General features: G+C 45.3%; 1 protein-coding gene and 1 long non-coding RNA gene across 3 annotated transcripts in view; both read right to left on the reverse strand.

Moving 5' to 3' along the window:
• Positions 1-924: 924 nt before the first annotated feature.
• Positions 925-8,560, reverse strand: LOC131113280 (uncharacterized). Its single transcript, XR_009121480.1, has 4 exons — positions 8,389-8,560; positions 4,166-4,284; positions 1,543-1,690; positions 925-1,479 (listed from the first exon to the last, which is right to left on the reverse strand). It is a non-coding gene; the product is annotated as an uncharacterized LOC131113280 (long non-coding RNA).
• Positions 8,561-12,152: 3,592 nt separating this feature from the next.
• Positions 12,153-24,884, reverse strand: part of ap3b1a (adaptor related protein complex 3 subunit beta 1a) — a 38,616-nt gene continuing 25,884 nt past the window's right edge. The window contains exons 23-27 of one of the 2 annotated variants that reach the window (XM_058064088.1): positions 18,418-18,646; positions 17,333-17,417; positions 16,642-16,739; positions 16,256-16,394; positions 12,153-12,781 (exon numbers count right to left, since the gene is read on the reverse strand). In XM_058064088.1, the coding sequence (XP_057920071.1) occupies positions 12,628-12,781; positions 16,256-16,394; positions 16,642-16,739; positions 17,333-17,417; positions 18,418-18,646 (705 nt within the window). In that variant the 3' untranslated portion in view covers positions 12,153-12,627. The remainder of the gene's footprint in view (positions 12,782-16,255; positions 16,395-16,641; positions 16,740-17,332; positions 17,418-18,417; positions 18,647-24,884) is intronic. The other variant, XM_058064086.1, reaches the window with a different exon arrangement.

Below are 24,884 nucleotides of genomic sequence, written 5' to 3' on the forward strand. Positions count from 1 at the left end.
GTTGCTAATGATGGCGCCATTTCATGCGGCATTACGCCGTAATGATGCTAGCGCGCCACATTTGCATCGCCATCTTTAGCGGGAAGAAGAGGATTTACAGCGTCTGTTCTGCTCTAGTTTGGGAATGAAGACGTCCACGAGACTACGTCGTTAGGGCGGGCGGGGGACGGTGGGCGTGGCGGAGGTGTTCATGGTAAAAAGGGTAAGGATGGAACAAAGACGCGGGGCGGGGAGGAAAAACAACAAGAAGCGTATTTTACTGGCAGAGTTAATGGGAATAAAATACCTGGGTGGATGAGTGCAGATGTGTTTGATACAAATAGTCATTTTCCTATTTGCTGCCTCATTGAGCATGATGAATGATGGGAGTCAGGGAGGCGGCGTGATGAATGGCAGCACCTTGGCTCCATTGCATGCCCTATTGATTCTCCTTCTTTATTACTCCTACAAGCCAGCTGGCTGCTCCTGCACTCGCTGCTCCCCACACCGGGAGGAGGCGGGGCCTTACTGTACGGCCACGCCTCTTACGGGAAGACTGGTATGTGGAACCTCGGGGACGGTGTAGGAATTCGGTCTTGGAGACCCTTTTTAGCTAAAGAAGATTCAAAGATTGCCTGCACGGTTAAATCAATGGGACACAGCGTCACCCTGGAACAGACTATTTTAACTTTCTTTTAAAACTTTATATTTGCCTTTGACTTTTATTTTTTTGATTTAAGTAATTTTTACTTGTATGTATTTTGGGTTTTGTTTTTAGTTGTCATTTTTCTTACAGTTTTTTAAGATATGTTTTTAAATTGTTTCATTGTCATTTTCAATTGTATTTACTTTTTGTTATTTTTAACACTTATTTGAGTTGTGCAGATTTAATTTTTATGTTTTGTTTTTTAATTTTAATTCTTATTTATTCGTAGTATCTTTTTGACAAAGTTATTTTAGTCATCTTAAAGTTGTATGTATTTATTTCTACACTCAATCCATTATTTTTATAACTTTTGTATTTTTTTTTTTGGTTTGGCCAATTTTTATTGTGTTTATATTTCTTAACTTACTTCTGCCTTCATTTTTTTTATTAATTGATATTTTGTATACTTTTATTGAGGTCCATCTGCCGGCCAATCACAGGACAGTTTTGTGGCTAGGGGCGTGGTTTATTTGAGCAAGGTTGTAAACATTAGTAGCAGTTTCATTAGCATCATGCACATTACCAAACAAACTAACAAGTAATTAACATCATTAGGCAGAACGATGGCATGCAGCTCTTATGTTGGTATGGTGCGGGTGTGCCTAATGAAGTGGCCATTGGGTGTTTACAAGCCAGCAGGCCATTGGTGGAAGGTTCTAGAGGGCTCTCACGGTGACAGAGTGTGTGTATGTAAGCGAGTAGACCTGAGGGTGCGAGACAAGCGTGTCTTGGCTCCTCCAGAGGCAGCGGGGCAGCGCTTTGGATCATCATAACATCCATCTTGTCAGGGCCACCTGCATCCGGAGAGAGCGGACCCTGTCAAAACAAAAAGGCTGCTCATCCACGCGTCCTCTCACCTCAGCACACACGTGAGGGACGGGACCCCTCCCTCGCACGGACACTGTTGTTGCCGTCCTGCTCCGCTTCCGGAAAGTTCACCGACAGGAAGCAGGTCAAGCGTGAACCGGGAAAACGACAACGGTGGACCATTTTCTTCAAGTTGACCTGTGGATATGCAGTACAGTAATACACAACATGCAGTACAGAAGATACATTACTGCCACTGTACTTACAGGCTACTTTTGTGAAGTGTACTTGGTGCACCTGTTGATTAGTCCTAATGAAATATCACAATATGACAACTACCAGGAGAAGTGGAGTATAGAGAGGGAGGAGCCACCTGTTGTGCCCCAGCAAGGTGCACTGTATTCGGGCACATGCTCCAAGCAGCCGCTGTGAAGGCATGGAGGTCTCTGGCAGACCTGGTCTGGTGAATGTTAAGGTTTTTCTTGATGCTCGATGGGGTACAATTAGCATCTGAAATGTCTCTAGAAAGTGAAGGTTTGTTTACAAGTTAGCTCAGGCTGTTCATGCTGGGGGGGGGGTGCGCTTAATTTTCTCATTGCCCCCCTCCCAGCCTCATGCTGCAACATCCTAAACGTTTTAGCGAAAGCAAGCTCCGCTCCACTCTGAGACATAATGAAGCGATGCTGGGCGCTGAGAGGTAATTACCCAGCAGCCCCCGCTCCTCCTTACCGCTAAGGTGAGGAGGAAGATGAATAGCCAAAGCACAAAAGCAGTGACCCCTCAAAAGTTTCATTTAGCGCCTCCTTCCTACTTCCGCCTCCTCGCAGCGCACTCGGGGAGCCGGGAAGAGCTCATCATGGACGGACACTTCTGTCTGGGGGGGGGTTGATGAATGGCGGGTGTGCTCTCAGTGCTCGTAGACACGTGCACGCCCATTTACACGAGCTGCCTTATTGAGTCACAAGGAAGGAAGGAAGGAAGAAAGGAAGGAAGGAAGGGTACAATCCATTTCCACGTCCGTACTAATCAGTCACTTGTGCTGACGACACACTTTTTTTCCTGCCCATCAGCCTTGCAGGCCCAGGAAGGTGCAGCATGTTTGGCAGTCAGGGGGTGAGGGGGGGGTGGACCCCCCCCCACCCAATCAGGTGAGTCCTCCATCCAAGCCCGCCATGAATAATGCATCAGGCTGACAACCCCCCCCCCCCCCCCCCCCCCCTTCACCGACAGCATGGCCGCTAATCAAAAACGACACATCCCAATGTCCGGGCGGACAACACACGTGCACACACACACACACAAACGTCCTAATCAAAAAGTGTATTTCCTAGAGGCCGACTCCGGGGAGAAACGGTGCTGGATGAAATTGGAATAATTTATTAGCTTACAAGTTTAGCTTGACAGTTAGCCCGAGGCTATTTATCTCCGTAATGGAGGACGCCGCCAACGTGAGCAAAATTGACCAAATCAAACAGCTTTGACGCCAAAATGGATCTGGCAACGCCGTCTGTCTGCGGCACCTCCCCTGGGGTGTGTGTGTGTGGGGGGGGGGACCAAACTGTACCCGCTGGGACGCTGAAGCCTGCAAATATCATGAAGGTGCTTTCTGGCTGCATGAACGCCCCCTCTCGTGGGGGGGGGGGTCAGGGGTCAACATGCCAACAAGATCAGGATGAGTGACAGCCATTCAGTCCAAGACTATGAATTCACGGAAGCACATACAGAGCATCTGTTATAATAGCGAGAAATAATAGAGAGAATTTGGGCACAGTGATGCAAAAATGCATAAAAAAGCCAAAGAAAAAGCACAAGGCCCGCTGATCTTAGGTCTCGCCTGACCTCAAGTTTAGTGCCACTTGAAAGGCATACCCCCCACCTCCCCACCCCAACAAAGGAAAAGGGTTCCATAAAAAACATGGCTAATAAAAAGCAAAGGAGTTATGAATGGGAGTTTTTGCGTGTGTACTGTCTCGTCATACTTGGAAGCTTGGTGTCATTTCAAGCGTGGCTAAGCTAAAGTGCAACTTTAAGGAATATTTTCCCCCGACATTGGATAAAGTGTTGCATAAAAAAGCCAAAGAAAAAGCAAAAGAGATGAGTTAACGTGATGAAACGGGGGTCATGCAGGATGTCGCTTCAAATGCTGGTTTTGCGCGACTTCCCTGTGTGGCAAAATGAGTGTGAAAAGCCAAAGAAAAAGCACAAATGTGTGGGATGGCGGTTGTGTTGTCTACCAGCCCATTTTAACAGAAAAATGAGAACAAGCGTCAGGCAAAAAAAAAAGCAAAATGAAAATCCGCTAACAGGCGATGGGAGGATCCAACTAAAAGTTTTGGGTGAGTTTGATGGAATTGAGTATGAGGAATAATAAAGACAAGGCAGCCCAGAAAAAAAACTTAGTATTGAACCCCCCCCCCCCCCCCCCCCCCCCCCCCCCCAGCCTCCCCCCACCCCGACTCCTCCAATCTATCCAGCTAATGAATTTCTACCTGGCACAGACTGTTTTCAAGTCCATTTGGAGCGCTGCCTAGCATTACCTCCTCAGAGCCTCCCAAGCAAGCGCCCCCGCCTAATTAGTATGCATTATCAATTAACGGCCTTAATAGGCTGCAGATTGATTGGATCCTGATAGAGTGCTGCAGGAGGGAAACAGAAAGAGAAAATAAAATCTACCCATAACTTTCTGGTGTGCTGCTCTGGAAGGGTGGATGCTGGTGGTGGTGGTGGTGGTGGTGGTGGCTGGTCGTCATGGCGACAGAGCAGGTCTTCGTCATGCATCACCCTGGCACGCTCTGGAAAGCCATATTCATATATTAGTATTTATTTTGTCATATAAAACAATGTAAAGAAAAAGCAGTGTTATTATTTTTCATGATTTAGCAGAGGTGTTTCCCCAAAGATGATGCCAATGATTCGCCCTGTTGGCCACCATGCAGCGGCGACACGCTCGTGGAACTATGTTTTATTTTCATTAGCAGCCATGAAATGCGGCCATTAGTGCGTTGATTAGGAGCACTCCAAACAATTAAAGCCGCTTGCTTTGTCACTCAGCCTGCAGGAATCAGCGCCTCCTCCTCGGCTGCAAAAGAAGAAAAACAAGAAAGAAAGATAGAAAGAACCCAAAACAAAACACTGGGACTAATTTGAACACAATGTATTGTGTTTACGGCGGTGGGGGTAGGGGGGCGGTGGTGGACAGTGTGATATATAAATGGCCTCTCAGCACATTCCCAAAAACAATCCATTACTTTGCTGCAAACAGCCAGCAGGAAAGTGCCGCAAATGCTGGGAAGCACACAAATGGAGGAGTCACATACAATGACTGTCACCAAGGGGGTGGGGGGGGGGTTAAGCCACACAAGGCAACTTTGGAGTCATGTACTTTCTATTGCCTTGTGTTTGAAGAGAAGATTGTATTGTGGTGTTAAATGGAATTCATATTGGCTTTTATTTCTATTTTACATTTCAAATGGACCTGGGGTCATAATAATAATAATGTTGGCTGGGTATATTTTATTTATTTTTGTTGTTAATATCTTTCCAATAGTTAATTCACTTTAACTGATTTTTTGGGAGTCAAATTTACATTCTATAATTGTATTTGTTATAAATTATCTAAAAGTATAAATATACATAAAAAATATATATAATTATTTTTATAATTATATTTTGTTTATATTATATTTTTATGTTATATATATGCACATATGTATATATATATGTGTGTGTTTATATAACTGTTAATTTATGTATAAATAGCATTCACTCATTTTAATATTAAATATGTGTTACATTCTTTTTTTTACACATTAATGTATGTACAAATAATTCATTCATTTTAATTATTAATATAAATATGTGTTACATTCTTTTTTTACACATTAATTTGTTAACACATTTATTACATTACGCATTTACATTAATATAATGAATACTATATTGTAATAAAATAATGAAATATTAAAAAAATGAACTATAAATTAGAATTATATTTGAAAGTATTAAAACATTTATATAGTTTTAAGTCAATGTTTCAATATTTTTTTATAATATTAATCTTCTAAATTCTTTAATTTAATGAATTCAAATCAAATTAATATAAAAATTTAATAAAAAATATAACATATTTGAATTGATATAAACTAGAAGTAACATTTGATGTTTTTTGGCTGGTCTAATATTAGATTTTTTTGAATTTGGACGTTTTCTGGTGTGACCATCATTTCCTGACACTTTTAATGACAAAACTTCCTGGTTTGTATTTTATTGGGACGCTTCCTTTTATTTTAGCCCTCATTTCTTGCTCATTTGTAATCTTTGAGTGGCTTGTACGTATAGGTTATGTATGTGTGTAGGTGTGATTGTATGGCTTATTCACATCATGAGCGTTCTTCAAACACCAGCAGCAGGTTCAAAGTCCTGAAAAGCCTCCTGGGTTGATGTTAACGTGCGGGTTAAGATTCGGGAATCACTGGTAGTTTTGTTTTTCGGAACGCCAAGCAATGTGTTTCAAGAGAGTTTCAAGCTTGTGTTTGGGCAACATTTCAAGAAGCAGGCAGCTGCTAAACAAATAGAATCATTTTAAAAGGCGATGAAATCAACAAAAAACGCCGATAGCGCACATAAAGCACAGGGATGGAGACGTGTACGTGTGTGTGAGACGTTCTCTTTCTGCACTGATGTATATTTCAGCGGCCGCCACCTTAATGTTGATTTATTGTGCGCTCATAAATTAGAAGGAAAAATATGTTTTAGATTTGCGGGCCAGGCGGGGGCGCGGAGAAAAGCAAAGCTCCAGAGGGAGCGTGTGATGTTTTAAGATGTGACAAATCCATATTGCATTAGCGCGCTTTGTTGCTGCGCCGCTCCATGTGTTTAATCACGCAGCCAAATGCTCGCCATCGTGATAAATCACGCCAGGCGCTATACGCGGCTTTGCACGTTCAACACTGACGTTCCCCGCACAAAATGGGAAGGGAAGGGGGTTGTGAATGATGATCGTGTAGCTGGTCATTAGTTTATATACACATACTGTACGCTCCTCATCAACATTTTACCTCCAAAATGCTAATCTTAAGGAGGTTCCAAGTACAGATTCATATAGGCTGCTTAACTTGACGTTTAAGACCAGAAGACATCCCCAAGATGGCTTCACTGTCTGGAACTCAAGTTGTTTTTTTCTAAATCCATCCCCAAATCTTCTCCATGGGAATTAGATGAGGGGAAGATGCAGGATGGTCCAAAAGAGTCGGCTTGTTCCTCTTTGTCATGTGCGGCGTTGTCAAACCAGGGCCTTCGTTTGACGCCCCTGCGCAACCTAAAGCTCCACTGTTGAAGATGATGGGTGGGTTTTCCTTGTCATGGTAGTAACATTGGAAGCCATCAGGACGGTCAATTGAGGAGAAAACTTTCTTCCACCTTTCAATGTCCCGTGTTTGCCGACAGTGTGAATACCTGACACCGAATCACATTCAATCCGACATTTTCCTTCCTCAAAATGTTTTTTTTGTCTCACTCCCATTCCTTCTTTTTGCATTTGGAAGCTCTACTTGGAACCTCCATAAGACCCTTAACAGTCCATTTTTCTACTGGTCTTAACATCTGGACAAGGAGTCGATTTTCATGTATTTGAACACCTTTGAGTTTAAACTGCTTCCATCCTGGAAAAGTTTGTGTTTCCTCACTAACAGCTGAGTCTTTTTAGAAGCAGGGCATCCATTTTTTTTAATTAATGAAGTGAAATAAAGAAAACATTGAAAGACACTCGGAGAAGGTGAAAGTCGAGATGCTACGTGATGAAATGATGGCACGGTGCTACAAAACGATCGATACGCCACACCCTGTATTGTTTTCTACCAATACACCAGCCCTCAAATATCCATTTGACGAATGTTTACCTTTTTCACATATTTTGAAGTGTTCTCCCAACAGACAAAATGTGTTTTATTTGCAGACTTATTGCAAAAGTCGACTGAAAATTGTCCAAATGGGGTTTAACTCTTCTACTTGTCAACCGTTGTGGGTGGAAATATGTCAACGCGTGCACAATAGATTGAAGTGGATTAAAATAGATTAAAGTTAATTTGAAAGAGCTTTGGAAATTGATTGAAACTGATTTCAAATAGAGTACGTTCAAGACAGATTTAAGAAGATCCATTGTCAATAAATTGAAGTCTATTTAGAGATTTCAGACTTAATCTAGCTTCAAATGATTTAAAACAGAGCCAATTAAAATAGATTAAAGTAGATTAAAACAGATTAAAGATCAATTTGAGGAAGTTCAAAAGACCAGAAATAGATTTTTTTCAAACTGAAATATTTTAAAGAGATTTTAATTATAAAATAAATTTTAAAAAATGAATTAAATAATGAATGTCTACATAAAGATACCTTAATGTGCATGCTCACACACAGAGCATCCATGTTATGATATGAGATATGCGATATGAGATAGCGGCCATAGTGATGCAGCTGATGATGCCAGTAGGCGTGTAAATGTACGTTCTTGCGCTGAATGAAACAATGTCATGGCAGATTATTGATGTTACACATCTAATCCTAATCTCATTATTGGCCTGTGAATCACTCCTCTGGTACCCCACGCTCATCAAACACACCCAAGGTCACCCCCCGGAGTGTCTCTCATGCACACACACACACACACACACACACACACTTATGTGTCTGTATTCACCCCTCTTTTTCCACTTGTTTGCCAGTGTGATGTTTTGAGGTGTGATTTCTGACTTGTTTTTAAAGGTTTAAATAAGTTTATTGTTGGTAAATTCAAAGTGTAAAGCAAAATATACACTCGCCGCACTATTAGACGATCTTCGACAGGGAGGCGCAAGATAGTAGCGTCAGAAAGGTTAGCATGAAAACAAAAGCTGCCTTACCTCTTAAACGTTTCAGCCTCGGTAAATTTCGGTCTTTATGAGCGTCTGTGTGTACAAAGCACTTCAAAGAGCCATCACAAATGTTCCTGAACGATTACTGAGAAGATGTTTGTAAACTCGATGGTGTGCTGTTAGCTGTTAGCAGTAAAGTGTAACACACCGTGTTTTTGGCTAGCTGCTAGTGTTTAGTTGTGAGATACGGAAATATCGATACTATCGATACCAGACATATGGCCTTCATGGTTGATGTTATGACTGATATCACTCATACGTTTCTTTCTTCACATTTTCTTGACCTTACTTCCTCTTTCGTTTAACATAACTTTTTGCAGCGTCTGCTTGTGATGTTGCATTTCTAACACTTAAATGTTCCATTTTTTCATGACCTTTTATTGACATGACAACTTTTTTTTTCCTCACGTGAATATTGTATCTTCTATTCTTCACATTAATACATTATTTTGGAAGAAATTTATAATTTTATTTTCTTTCATATGTAAAGTTTACATCCAAATATTGTGTTTATTACTACTTTGTGTTGTTTTTCTCCACCATTTTGTGTGTGGTGAAAGTGCTTTGTTGTGGATGTCTTTCTCCACTTGTGTGTTGATGTGAGAACGGGCTGAGATGAGAGAGCAGCGTCAGTTAACAAGATTAGGAGGAGATTACAAGAAGATGCTGAGATGTAATCCTGCGCTGTGACTTTGCGTCTGTTTGGCCACATGTGCGCGCTCCTTTCACATGCTAAGCAGCGTGCTAATTGGCCGACGGAGTCCATTTATGTAATCCCCGCAACAAGGCCAGGGGTGGATTTGGCTCAAGTGGTGGTGGTGGGGGGGCACACACACTCCTCCTATTGAAAGAAGCGCGCATGACGAGCGCTCCAATTAAAGGCCAGTCAGTCTCCATTTAGCTCCACTCAATGGATGGGTGCCGTGCGTGGAGCAAACAAAAGCAGCCTCCCATAAGCGTTTAACTCCCCCCAAGAGCCGGGCTGCCCGCCCCAGACAAAAAAAAAAAAAAAAAAACCCAGAAGGGCCTCTCATGTTGCGGCGAAATGAGATGCGCATTTAAAACATTGGAGGGCGGGGCGGGGCCCCGGCAGAGGTTAACTGAAGCGCCCTCGGAGGGGCGACTCGGCATCGGAAACACGCTGGATGGCGTCAGGCCAGGGTTCTTCCAAGCAGCGGCGGCCTTCAGATCACACGGCCTCGCCACTCGTTTGATGAGGACTTACAGAAAAACACGAAAGAAAACAAATGGTGGAATAAACAAGTTTAACATAACCACTTTCCTTTTGGCTTTTTTGTAGGCTTGTGTGTAGCGTTGCGGTGTTAGCATTGTGCCGCCATGTTGTATAATTCATAATAATAATAATTCATTCATTCATTTTCTAGCGCTTTTCGTCACGAGGGTCACAGGGGTGCTGGAGCCTATCCCAGCTGTCTTCGGGCGAGAGGCGGAGTACAACCTGGACTGGTGGCCAGCCAATCACAGGGCACATATAGACAAACAACCATTCACACTCACATTCATACCTATGGACAATTTGGAGTGGCCAATTAACCTAGCATGTTTTTGGAATGTAGGAGGAAACCGGAGTACCCAAACTCCACACAGAGATGGCCGAGGGTGGAATTGAACCCTGGTCTCCCAGCTGTGAGGTCTGCTTGCCAACCACTCGACCGCAGTGCAGCCCATAGGAAACTGTATGAAAGCTAAATAGTGATTTTTTGTATGGTGAGAGTTTGTCTCCTCCTCGGCGTCTAGAGTGACGGACCACTCTGACCATCGTATACGATACGACTTCAGGTATACCTGAAGCTCTTCATTCAGGCGTGTGTGTGTGTCTGTGTTGATGGCTAACACGCCACTATGTGAGACACATTGTGTTTTAGTTGTGTGTTTTCTTTTAGTGGTTCCGAGAGCACTCACACGGCCCTCCACGCTTTTAACTCATTTACTTCCTTTCCTTCATTTCCACCCGTCTACATCAGCCGTCAATCACACACACACACACACACACACACACACACACACACACACACACACACACACACACACACACAAACACACACAGTGACTATTAGCAAAGACAAACTGCTTTCTGACTGATGGCGTCTTTTTAATGCGCTTGAGTGTCTTTCAGCCAGCAATGGAGCACTCATGAAAGGCTTGTGGCCTATTTTTTCCCCTTTAAAGGCAAAGAGGAATGTGTTTTTTGTTTTTTTAAGGAGAAAACACCACACGCTGGTCTATTGTTGGAGGATGCACCTGCAAGACGCACGTGCAAAGAAAAGCTTGGATGGGCAATGTGGTTGAAAGGACGCATAAAGACGCAGCGTCTTCTTCATTATGGTTGATAAATGGAAGCAATGCAACATTTCTTATTATTCTTTTCACATCTTTGCATCAGCGTGTCCAAGTCGCACCACTGTTGGAGGTTGCTCTTTCAGGTTCTGCAATTTTTTTTACTGCTCTTTATTTGATCATTAGTCCGTCAAACATTTCACTTTTCCAAAAATTGACATTTTTTTTAACCGTCAGATGATGACTCCGTCCTGTTAACATCACAACATTTTTCTCCTAACTTTCTTTTTTTGTAATTGCACGAGTTTATCGCTCATCTTTCGTTTATCTCTTCTTTTAAATGTTGTCCGGTGGTTTTTTTCCCCCATAAAGAATATTCTACTTTGTCATAATATTGCAGCTTTTGGTTTTGCTAGCAGTACTATGAGTACAAATACTAGTACTTTCCCCTAATATTACCACTTTTATCTTTCATTTTTTGTGTCTAAAATTCAGACTTTTTTTCCCCTGTAAAATTAAAACTCGGGTTATGCAACTTATTTTTTTTAATGTTACAATAATTTGACACATTACAGCTTTTTTTGGGGGGGTGGAACACTAAGATTTTTTTTTTCAAATATTTATTTTAATTGTTTAGAAATTACTTATAGTAATAATAGTAGTATTATTTAGTGTATTATATTATGAAATGCAATATTTTGCCAGCTAAAGCATAGAAAACCTGTTTATGGCCTTCTAAATATGCATTAAGATCATTAGAGCCCACTAGACATGAAATAACACCCCTAAAGTCACCTTTACAGTCCTATTATGGGTCCCAATATGGGAGACATAATTTCTGAGATTATCTGTCAAATAATAAGACATAAGACAGGTTTAGAGACATCTACTTTCCCTCTACCAGCCCACACGCAAAACTTGAAATTATTTATTCTAAATTATTTAAATGTTGTGCAATTTACCGTTTACGCTGTACATTGTTGTTCATATTTGATCATCTATTTATTCTCTACATTATTATTATTATTATTATTATACGGGAGCCAGGCAACGACAATTTCACTGCTTATTGTGCAATGACAATAAAGGAAGTCTATCTATCTATCTATCTATCTATCTATCTATCTATCTATCAACATGGCAAAGTTGCATCCTTTCATTTTTCACTCTGTGGCCTCGCTGGAGGAAAAAGTTAGGACACCCCAGGCCTTGTTATATACTATGTATAAAGTATATATATATATATATATATATATATATATATATATATATATACATATATACTGTGTTTCTTTGTTGCTGAAGATTGATGGTCCAGTGTTCAGCTGATATTTTAGTCACAGGACGCACGTGTGTGTGTGTGTGTGTAATATGTGAACAGCTGGCTGTGGAAATGAGTATAGCGGCAGAGGTGATGGATGCGAGCAGAGTGGGCGTGACAGATGAGCTAACAGGTGTTAGCCTGGCTTGCCGGGGACCAAAACTTCCCATCAGCATGACGCCGGCGTGCGCTCGTGCACCTAAAAGGAAACACGGGAGCGTACGTCTCGGGTTTGGATGAAAAGGAATGACTGCGCTGCAATCTCGTTTTGACTTTTCTATGTCCATACGTCACTCGGCTTGCTCTGGCGGGTGTTCGAGTCGAAAGGAGGCGCGATAAGTCAAATGTTTCAACAAATGTTGTCTTTTTTTTTTTTTTAATGAGTGCTGCTGGTTGGCACCTTAAGGAAGTCTAATCGGTACCAAAGTCCTGAAATGAAGGGAAAATGTACCAGAAAGTTTTTTCCAGTTGACAGTGACAGACCATAATAATAATAATAATAACAACAATAATAATGATGATGAATTTGTCTGGGACCAGCTTGTGTGCACCCTGAAGTGCAGGAGTGAAAAAAAGGAATGAAAAGAGTATCTATGAGCGTTGCCTGTCTACGCCTGAGTCAGCGCTTGTTTGAGGTCTCGGAGCAGCATGGACGCCATGACGCTCTTCTCCGTACTGATGGTCAGTAGGCCGCCGGACGGGTCCTTCAGCTCCAGCTGGACCAGGACCAGGACCTGGCTGCTCACCGTCCGACCCACAAACCTGCAAGTAAATATTCCAACCTTTAGCCCCAAAATATTCTTGTTGGTCAGAGATGAGTCAAAATAAGACTTTTACTGCAGCGTTTTTTGGTAGCATTTCCTGCCGGGTATAAATGAGCTTCAAGACAAGGAGGAAGTGGAGCGATGGCAGCGGTGACACACGATTATCCCGCTGATTGACAGCTCATCGAACCAGAGCCACGCCCCCTGCCGCCAGTCAAACACAACGTTTAGCTGCTTTTATGGACTGTGGGTGTCTATCGAGTGTGGGAGTCCATGGGGCCCGGGAGGGGCGGAATTCTCAGTTCACCGTCACCGTGGAAACTGTCCGCCAACCAGGGACGCACATGGTCACCATTGAGGGTCCTAACAAGAGGCAGACAGGGGCTGTGACCCGCTGCGACCCCCTCACCCCCCCCACCAGAGCCGAACCGGGTCGCCCCCTCTCTCCTGCTGCTGCTGCATCTTGGGGGCCCACGTGGCCCACTCCCCACCATCTGCCTCCATTTAGCGCTACATTCCCACAACAAAGACCCCCCCGTGGAAGCCCGCTTAGCCCTGACAAACAGTCCATAAAGGGCCCCCACTTAAAAAGCCTGTCAAGAGGCCGCCACCCCCACCTCCGCCCCCCCGGGTGGACGTATCCCCGCAGCGAGTCGGCCAATTAGCACGTTAAAGAGCGTGCATGCACAATGAAACTGGTGCTGCCTCACAAAGCGTCCGGGCGGGTCCCGGGGGAGGGTCTAAATTACCATCAACAGCGGAGAGGGAGTTTATGGGCCGCCTCGATGGGAGGGGTGGAGGCGGGGGCTCCTCAGCCTTAATTAAAATATTTGCCACTTCTGCAGGATGCCTCCAGGCCTACTCGGCCGCATGTTTCTTAGCGGCTACAAGCTAACAAGGCTTTCATCGCCTTCAGCGTCAGGGCCGGCACGGGCCGAGCTCCTCCGCCGAGGGCCCCCCGGGCACCTGCCGTGGCCCCCGGCGGCTCCGCTAATGGATTTAGGAAATAAATCTAGCATTTACTCAGCCTGTTAACACCACTTATCCCCTCTCCGGAGGCCACGTGCAAATATTCTAACTTCCTGGCTGATTTTGAAATGAACGGGCCTGTGAAGCGGGCGCCCTAAATGGGTCATTGGTATTCCCGTGCACTCTCGCCCAAAAACGCCAGCGCATTAATTGCATGGAAAGCAAAGCAAAGCAGAACCCGCCGCCGCTGCCGCCGAGCCGGCAGATTGGCATCGATCGTCTAAGCATCGCTCTCCAATTATCCCCGATTCTCCTCAGTCCAGAGAACCCGTGTGGGTGCCATCTGCCGCCCCTTCACCCGGGATAAAGACAGCCTCACCTTTAGAGAGAGAGAGAAAAAAGAGAGAGGGGAGGTGTTGAGAGTCCCCAAGTCTGAGGCCATTGTGGCTTCGCTGCAGTCCAGCTGGACAAGTGTCCTTCAAAGCAGTGGTCAGCCATGCCAGACCAGACCAGACCGGGCCAGGCCAGGCAGATGGCCACCCACAACTATGACACCCGAGTAGACGTAAAAGGACATCAGACTGGTGTAAAATCCAACACAATTATGATTTCAGCAACTAAAGTGATAGCTCGCATTTGGGGTAAAAATGGGGGCGTCCCCGTGAGAAAAAACACTCCATCACATTTGCCTTCCAACCGACTGAAAAATGGAGCACATTTATTTTATTCCGCCTGTTTAGACACAAACAAGAACAGCGTTTTCTACATTTGCTTTCCGCCTTGATTTATTGCCATCCTCCCTTCCAGCAATCAATTTAGGTCTTTCTGCCAGCACCCCCACACCCACCGCACCCCCATCCAACGCCTGCCTGCCTGCCTCTCTCTGCACAGCAACGTAAGGAGAAGCAGTGCTGCACCCTGCTGGTCAACACGCAAAGTGCAGACACGTCTCCATGCATCAGAGTGATACCTCCCTGCTGTTGGATTCTTCAACACATCTTCGTCAGCATGAGAAAGAGAAAATCAAATCAGACACAATCCTCATCTCAATGGCAACGGCCAGAATAAAGTCCAAATAATAAATTGTAATCTGACAAAAAAGTAGTCATTTCAAGTCAGGTCGTATGCAGAGACATAATACTATGAGAAATAAGAAAAGAATGACGTTGTCATTTAGGTTGGAAAATTAGGTTGGGGAAAAAGTTCTATTATGGGAATATGAGGCGCCATGAAGAATAAAGTTAATTTTTACAAATTTTCCGTTTGAATTTAGAACATAATTCCAAACAGTAATTAACCCACGAGTCTAGTGAGGCTAAGCGGCATAGACGATGGATGGATTGTACAACAACCCTTAAACCAACAGCCTGCTGTGTAAAGAAGGTACTATTCCATCCAGATCAGGCACAATACAGTAACGTTTTATTTTGTAGGAGACAACGGACCCTCTGCTTTGGAGCTGCTTCCCCTCTCGGGTTTGTTGCGCTTGATAAGGGCCTGGGATGACTTCCTCATTTGTTAGCAATCACAACAACCTGAAAGGAATGTCTTAAACAATGAAGAGTGTCACACTCTTTTTCATTCACTCATTCATTTTCTACCGCTTTTTCCTCACAAGGGTCGCGGGGGTGCTGGAGCCTATCCCAGCTGTCTTTGGGCGAGACGCGGGGTACACACTGGACTGGTGGCCAGCCAATCCCAGGGCACATATAGACAAACAACCATTCACACTCACATTCATACCTATGTCGCTAATTAACCTAGCATGTTTTTGGAATGTGGGAGGAAACCGGAGTGCCCAGAGAAAACCCACGCATGCACGGGGAAACTCCACACAGAGATGGCCGCGGCTGGAATTGAACCCTGGTCTCCTAGCTGTGAGGTCTGCGCGCTAACCACTCGTCCGCCGTGCCGCCCCACACTCTTTTTGATTCATAAAAAGAAAAAGCGTTAAATAGGACAGACGTGAGGCGTGGTGGACCGGCTCATGGCCGCCGCTTCTCGTTGGCGGACGTCATGGAAACCAGCGTCTCCTCCACCGTGACACATGCTGACGGGCGGCAAGTCACATGAGCCAAGTGTACATTGATTTCCACTCCGGTCTTTCAGCTGGTGGTCGCCCAATCCCCCCTCCTCCCCCCCCCCCGCTCACATCCTTTCCACCTCAGGTTCAATCTATGGGAAATAATCACGTGCAGGCATGCGGAGGGGGGGGACAAAGAGGAAGTGAAGGAGAGACAGATGGGGTGCTGAGATTGGGGCGGTGGGGGAGGGGGGGCAGGAAGCAGAGGGACAGAGAGAGAGAGGCGAGAGCGACGTGTAATTATCTATCAGGTGTGCGTGACAGAGGAGGAAGCTCATTAGCACACTTCGTGTACACCAATTACACTGGACGCCTTCTCGGGACGTTCCCCAGGCATGGCCGTCACGTGTGGGACAACGCACACGCACAGACACCTGAAGGCAACATTGTGTTGCTTTTCAGAGAAATTGAGCATATCACCTGTACAGGTGGCTCTCCGAGGAGACCACCACGCCCACGTTGGCCACCGACAGGACCCGCTTGGTGACGGCCTGGCTGGAGATGTTGGACGTTGCCATGGCGATGGTCGCAGAGGTCTCGTTCATGCCCAGGAGCTTACCTGTGGGCGTGGAAGCGGGATGAGCCAGATACACAAAACCCGCACAAAAAAAAGAAGCTGAGCTGTGCTCACGCAGGTTTCTGGTCTGGACGTATGTGCTCCAAATTTGGGAAAAAATATGTGAAATATAAAATGTAGAAAATGAATATTTGTGAAGGTCATGTCTACAGTAGGTAGCCAGCTATTCTGGTACCGTATTCCTGAATGTGGCCAACAAAAAAGGCAAATCAATGGACTGGAGAGATACCTTGCTCCTCACAGAAGTCCTGCTGGGTCAGGCTGCAGGGCATCAGCAGCTCCCCGACGGCAGGCTGGATGGAAACGCCAAAGCGGTCCTCCTTGGTGCTGAGGGAAGAAAAAGCATTGGAAGCCGAGCGCCAGGTTCCTGGGATACAGACGCACCTCTTTCTCTTTCTCTTCTGGCAGGATTGATCCCCGTGTCCCAGGCAGATTTTCTGATAAGGTTATTGATCGACTGAGCAGTGTGCGCCTGTGGGCGTTTAAGTGGGCAGATTCTCCATTATTGGAGGAATAATTGTTATCTCAGGGAAGCGGGGATCAATTGCTACTGATGTCTCAAGTGGGAATGCTGGCACGGGAAGTGGAGGAGACGGGGGGGGGGGGGGGGGGATGGAAGGGTGGACTAAGGAAGGGAAAAAAGTCAAAAGAGGTCAAGTACGTAGATTATCACCTGGGACAATCCTGGACATGTCCTCACTGCACTGTGGACGTGCAGGTGCCTTACAAAGTTCAAACTCCTCAACCTGGGCTTCCTAGACTAGACTAAACATGATGCTTCTCCGCCACCACAGATATGTGATGCCCGCCTACATTAGTTGAACAATACACTCCCAATCTGCGTGTGTGAGTAAGCAGCAAAGGGCATAAGATGAGGAAAAAACGTGAAAAAAAAACGTGAACACGTCAGCGTCTTTTACCACAGCTCGAAGTTGGCCGCCTGTGTGGAGTCGCTGAAGTCGACGGCCATAGAAACCGTCACGGAGGCCTCCGGCTCCAAGCGCTCTGTAGAAGAGAGGTGGATAATGAGCGACAAGGGCAGTGTGGGGAGGGGCGGGGCAAAAAGGGTGACGGTGGCAGCAGAGCGGAACAGACGTGCATCGTCGCCGCTTGTGTTTTCTGGCTAGAATGGTGTGTGAGAAATCTTAACCTTCAACACGCACGCACACACACTCTTGTGATGCATCTGCATCAACGGGACGAGGCGTGACAGAAGCGCCCCCCCAAAAATTTGCTGAGGGGAATGCAAAATAGTTAGCTAGCTTGTGTGCATGCATTTTTACCCCCGCGTTGTCCCACAAGTTGCCCTGGCAGTATGTGTCATTTATGGTTCTGTTCACGCATTTATTACACACTAACTACGCTACGTGCGTTCTTCCCCCGTGGGTATGCATGGTCACCACCACTTCCTTGCATCTGTGAAGCAGTCCTGGCATTATCTGATCCTGCTGTGTCCCCCCGTGACGCCACCCAACAGCACCTCCTGGACTTGCAAGGAGCCTACAAGATGTTGAAGCTCATACTTAAAAAAAAAAGGTACGTCTATATATTCCTCGCAGCTGCAGGCAGAGAATGTGTAAAGAGCGGGAAAGGGTGGTGGGGGGGGGAGGGGGGGGGGCTCGGTGGGGCACTGCAGGGACTAAGTGTGGACAAGGCCTCACAAACAACCTGAAATGATCCCTCCCGCTTCAAAACTAAAAACGCCGTCTGCATGAAGCCTGCCCGGAACCATCCCCGGTTTTGTGTTCGCAGCATCTGGCCTCCATCGATCCCAAGTCACCCACCGCTTGCCTGCTCCACTTCCTGCGACGGATGATCAATGAGCCGCGGTGAGCTGCTCGGCACGTGCATGATAGAAGCCTTCATACAGCGCTGTGTGTGTGTGTGTGTGTCCTGATTGAGGCTAACTAGCAGGGATTAGCTGAGGTTGTCATGGCCGTCTTATGCATGAGAAAAGCTTCACTGCAACGCACAAAATGAAGAGGGCGTTTTCCCCCACACGCACCCACGGTGTTGAAACAGTGAATTTGAAGGCTGGCGGGGCTCCTCTCCCCGATGTGGATCTCCTCCAGGCTGCGGTCTGAGCAGTTGGTCAGCGTGACCTGCACCGCCACCATGCTGGGCCGGTGCAGGCAGGGCTGCCTGGGGAAATGGTACTTGGCGGACAGGCCTTTCCCCGTCATGTGGTGGAGCAGCTCCAAGGATTTCACCGGCCCGAAAGTCGGGGTTGCCACCTGCGTAGAGAACATCCATTTAGACAGAGGTCACACAGGATAGCATGTGTGGTTGGTATAGCTCGCATCTGAAGTCAAGACTGGATGACTCCGTCAGAGATGAAGGAAAATATCCACAAAGACAATGTGCGCTGCTGCATGGTGAACGAGTGGTTAGCATGCAGGCCACACGGATAGGAGACCTGAGTTCGATTCCACCCTCGGCCATCTCTGTGTGGAGTTTGCATGTTCTCCCCGTGCATGTGTGGGTTTTCTCCGGGTACTCCGGTTTCCTCCCACATTCCAAAAACATGCTAGGTTAATTTTAATTGGCGACTCCAAATTGTCCATAGGTATGAATGTGAGTGTGAATGGTAGTTTGTCTATATGTGCCCTGTGATTGGCTGGCCACCAGTCCAGGGTGTACCCCACCTCTCGCCCGAAGACAGTTGGGATAGGCTCCAGCACCCCCGCGACCCTTGTGAGGATAAGCGGTAGAAAATGAATGAATGACTACATGCGCAACATCCTACATCACATTACTGAATGTGAAGACAAAAGTAGGATTCAATGTTAATAAACAGACTATTTTTGTAATTAGATCATAGAAAATCTCTTTAATGCCTTTTAAATATGTTTTTATAGCATTATTAGAGCCCTCTAGGCATGATATAACACCCCCATAGGTGACAATTTTATTCCAAATAATTTTTGTAAGCCTATCTCTGTGTGGAGTTTGCATGTTCTCCTCGTGCATGCGTGGGTTTTCTCCGGGTACTCCGGTTTCCTCCCACATTCCAAAAACATGCTAGGTTAATTGGCCACTCCAAATTGTCCATAAGTATGAATGTGAGTGTGAATGGTTGTTTGTCTATATATGCCCTGTGATTGGCTGGCCACCAGTCCAGGGTGTACCCCGCCTCTCGCCCGAAGACAGCTGGGATAGGCTCCAGCACCCCTGCGACCCTTGTAAGGATAAGCGGTAGGAAAAAAAAAGTGCAGAAATAGTCCTGTACCCTCATCACTAATAACTATATTACTGTACAAGAAAATGTCTAAAAAGGTTAAAAACACAGTCAAACGTGAAAAAGCGCAGCACCCAAGTGCAGTGGCAGGGTTGCCTCCGCCGACCACCTCATTCCGTCTGGAAGGTAAAACAGTCCCAATTAAATACACTAAGTGCCCTCACTTCATCCGCTCAGGTGGAAATGGACTGGGTGTTCAGTCCAAAGCAGACGCCATCTAACTAATGAATGGAAACACAAGTGCCTGCATGCACCAAAGGCGCCATTCAAAGGCCTCACTTTTCACCTGGGGGGGGGGGGGGGGGGGGGGAAGGACGGCTTTTACCTTCTCAGAGGCAGGAAATGACATTAAGATGAGACAACACAGGAAGATGTGACGCATTTTCACAGACGGATTGAAACGCTGTTACACGACGCACTCAGCAGCGGCTTAGCTTTTCACTGTGGGAAATTATGTTCTATTAAGGTCTTCTCCCTAGCCCCCCCCACACACACACTACCTGCCTTTTGGCGTGTAACATCATGTATTGTCACAGTAGTGTAGGTGTGTAACATGCCATATATTCATTCATTCTCTACCGCTTTTTCCTCACGAGGGTCGCGGGGGTGCTGGAGCCTATCCCAGCTGTCTTCGGGCGAGAGGCGGGGTAAACCCTGGGCTGGTTGCCAGCCAATCACAGGGCACATATAGACAAACAACCATTCACACTCACATTCATACCTATGGACAATTTGGAGTGGCAAATTAACCTAGCATGTTTTTGGAATGTGGGAGGAAACCGGAGTACCCGGAGAAAACCCATGCATGCACGAGGAGAACATGCAAACTCCACACAGAGATGGCCAAGGGTGGAATTGAACCCTGGTCTCCTAGCTGTGAGGTCTGCGCGCTAACCACTAGAGCGCCGTGCTGCCTCCATCCGATATATATTACATATATATACATATAACAGTATCTGCTGACTATAGAGGACATGAAGAAACAACACTACAGCGTCCAACGACACAAGACAACAGAAGTGTGGAAGGTCCAAATGTGACAAATATCAATAGTAATTACTTTTCATAGGTATTTATTTGAAAAAATGTGTATATGAGCATAGAAAACGCTTTTTAACCAAAGAGACCCCAGAGCAAAGCTGATATGATATATGTAGGCCATAAATGCTAATAAGAGACATGGTGAAGTGTGTGTCTATTTGCATGCTGTCATGTTTGTTCCAGATGTGAGGGGCTTACATTCAGAGTGGAACTACTCAAAAAAAAAAAAAGTCATGGATGTTTGGCTTTCAGGATGAAGCTAAAGTGCTCTTCATTAAACCTTGAACTGACCGATAAATGTCCAGTTGGAACTGGTATTTAAACATCATGCTGTTCTCATTTTGATGAACAATCGGCCGTGGTGAGGCTTGACTGTCAGTACGTTTACATGCACTAGAACAGGGGTCTCAAACACGCGGCCCGCGGGCCAAATGTGGCCCGCAGGACACTAGTTTGAGGCCCCCGCCTTGATATGAAAGTTTAATGTTAGTGCGGCCCGCGCAAGTTTGATATGGATGCTGTATGGTATCATGTACCCAGAAAAAAATATTACGTTTGATTAATGTTCATGTTAAAGGTTAAATAACTGTTAATAGTTATCCTCCCTATCCGTGTGGAAGTGGAAGTTTTTGGCTATTTAAGTTTAAAGGAAATAACTTGAAGGCTACCGTTTAGGTCGCTAGCTCTCTAGTTTGCGAGTTAGCATGTGTCTCAAGACCCTGCAGTTGCGCAATATGTTGTAAATAAAAAGAGTATAAATGTCACTATAGTCGTGTTTTGTCATGTCTACAGGGCTCTAATAATGCTTTGTTAATTTTAATCAGAAAAAAATAATTTGCCTACCCACCAACTATATGTGGTTTCTTAAGTTTTTATTATATTTATTTATTACTAATTGATTGATTTTCTTTATTCTTGATTTGTTTATTTTTCATCTTATTTTGTGTAGAAAAATAAAGTAAGATATCTGAGAACAGTGGAATGTTTTATCCGAGCTTTTCTTGTAGAAAATTGGAACCAAAGCAAAAGTTTTTTAAATTTTTTTGTTTTTAATAAATGCGTTTTTGTTTTTTTTGGAAAACCTGATGCGGCCCAGTTTCACCCAGACCCGAGCTCCAGTGGTCCCCCAAGTAAATTGAGTTTGAGACCCCTGCACTAGAAGAATACTTCCAGCGGGACGTAACATAGGATGGTTTCAACCAAAAGAAACAGCTTTTCACAAAGTTCTGACATGCCAAAAATGCAACTCTTATACTTTTGTTATTATGTTGGTACCTTCAAATGAACAGTAATTTTTTCCATGACTGTATGTATGCCGGATGATGGCGTCTTTGTGTTTTTTTGAATCCTCCTCCAAAAAGGTTAGTGTGAGAAGTGTTTAGAACAAAGTCCTTGACGCATCAGGATAAACCCTGCAATCACAACACCAATCCCTTCACACGCTTTCCTGCCGACGTACCTGTGAAAGGAGGTCAAGCAAACATTTGTTAGCGGGCCGCCACCGTTGCGCCCTCTCCAGCGCCCGTCACGCCACCGGCAAATTTATCGGGGACCACTTTTGGACGCGTCTGTGTCAATAAAGCCGGTCGTAATGTTTGCACATCCCATCACGGAAAGACATCTACCCCCCGCACCCTCATCCCGCCAACGCGCTCATCCGGCTTCAAGGTCCCGTGTGCCGCCCGTGGCGCCTTGGGGGACCAGACGGAGCTTCAAGCAGCTTATCATCACCTGTTTGACACAGTGGACGGTTAACGTCTGACACGGGCGCCAACACCACAGGCCATAACACCTCAAGTGTAAATAAGGGAAGAAGAGGGATGTAACCTTGACTCCCTTGTCAGACGACATCCCGGCTGCTTCGCTACCCCCCCACCCCGGACAGGAGGAAAAGCGAGGTGACAATGGGGGGGGGGGAGAAGTTGATTGAGAGGCTCTATTATGCGTCAACTTAAAGGAAGCTGGCGTGATGGATGACACGGGACGCCAGTCACCTTCAGAGCCCGCGTCTCACCGCATCCTCTGTGGCAAATGACCTGAAAATCCTGCTGACATATCCAAAAAAGGAGCCGGGCAGCCTTGTGCATATGACGGCCAATTTGTAGGGAAAAAAAGATGCTGGAGACGATCTAGATCGAAAATCCATTTCTACTACAAGATGCCATTGTGCGCATAAAAAAAAAAAAGTATGAGGAACGCAACTTTAAAGGCCTAATTGTCCCCTCAGCTTGGAGATGACAATTAATGGAAGGAAGTCAGCAGGACCTTGAGCGCAAATTGAATTAAATAAATGTTAGTACAGCCGGCGAGAGAGACTTTGGCGTAACGAGAAGTCACTCCGCCGCCTGCAGACAGAGGTTACTTCATTTATGCCAATTTGTCGGCAAATGAGCTATTCTTACATGATTAATTAGGAACGTTTCCATCAGGCAAACGTTAGCGGCAATAAGGCCGTCTAACGCTCAGTGTTGTGTGTTATGCTGCTCAAACTCTGACGCCCTTCAGAGAGGCTTGGCGAGGGCTCCAATGTCACATGGGTAAAGGAAACCGCTGCCTGGAGTCATCGTAAGAGACGCCGTTCAGCCGTTGTCCGTGCTATTCCTTTATCGCTGTGGTTCCAGACACGACCATGATAAGTGAAGTAAGGAATCAATTCATAAATAGAATATTTTGCAGTTACAGCATAGAAAACCGGTTTAGTGATTCATCCATAGCCTAACACAGGGGTCTCAAACTCAATTTACTTGGGGGCCACTGGAGCTCGGGTCTGGGTGAGACTGGGCCGCATCAGGTTTTCCAAAAGAAAAACCCAAAAAAACGCATTTATTAAAAACGAAAACAATTTAAAAACTTCGCTTTGATTCCAATTTTCTACAAGAAAAGCTCTGATAAAACATTCCACTGTTTCACTTTTTATTTTTCTACACAAAATAAAATGAAAAATAAATAAACAAATCAAGAATAAAGAAAACCAATCAATCAGTAATAAATAAATAAATATACTAATAATAATAAAACGGCAAATAATAAAAACTTAAGAAACCACATATAGTTGGTGGGTAGACAAATTATTTTTTTCAGATTAAAATTAACAAAGCATTATTAGAGCCCTGTAGACATGACAAAACACGACTATAGTCACATTTATACTTTTTTTATTTACAACGTATTGCACAACTGCAGGGTCTTGAGACACATGCTAACTCGCAAACGAGAGAGCTAGCGACCTAAACGGTAGCCTTCAAGTTATTTCCTTTAAACTTAAATAGCCAAAAACTTACCACTTCCACACGGATAGGGAGGATAACTATTAACAGTTATTTAACCTTTAACATGAACATTAATCAAACGTAATAATACATTTTTTCTGGGTACATGATACCATACAGCATCCATATCAAACTTCCGCGGGCCGCACTAACATTAAACTTTCATATCAAGGCAATGGCCTCAAACTAGTGTCCTGCGGGCCACATTTGGCCCGTGGGCCGCGTGTTTGAGACCCCTGACCTAACAGGAGGAAGCAGCTTAGTCAGATATAGGAAGTTGGCAAACCAAGCAGACTCAGGATGCGTAACCTAGCAACGGTGGAAGCCAACTCACCAAACAATTTATATTTTATCTGGGCGCCATTTTACTGACACTCAAGACTGGCCTCTCGGGTTTAGAAGAAATAAATTTGAAGCTAACTGGTTAGCATGCTAGCTCGCTAGTGATATTCTGCCTGTGGTGTAGAATTTAATGACGCAAATGTTAGTCAAAGCAATTGAGGAGAGAGGAAACACGAAAGACACACAAACGTTTCTCAAAGTTTGCTCTCCGAGAAGCATATTCCCCGCGTGGGCGCCGAGGGTTAATCTGTGTGGTTTGAGTGGCAGCCGGAGGTTTCGGAGGGCAGCGGCTGATACACGCCGGTGCCCTGGGTCCTCCTGCTGACTCATAATTAGCAGAGCGCCCGCCGTGCTTGGGTCAGCGGCGAGCGAAACGGCGGCGCCCGCCCTGATGGACACCAAATGAACAAATTATGATGGCCCCCTCTGGGTGTGATGGGGTCAAACGCCCGCCGCCCTGCCGCTGACAGTTCAATTTCCCCCTCCGACGCAGCCCCATTTGCCCGGCGCTAATTATGAATGAAGCCTTATCAGGCTCAGGCGTCCCGGGATGCGGCGCAGGCAGCGGGGGCTGTGGCGGGG

This window comes from Doryrhamphus excisus, chromosome 2 (genome assembly GCF_030265055.1).
Source record: "Doryrhamphus excisus isolate RoL2022-K1 chromosome 2, RoL_Dexc_1.0, whole genome shotgun sequence".
Classification (NCBI taxonomy): domain Eukaryota; kingdom Metazoa; phylum Chordata; class Actinopteri; order Syngnathiformes; family Syngnathidae; genus Doryrhamphus; species Doryrhamphus excisus.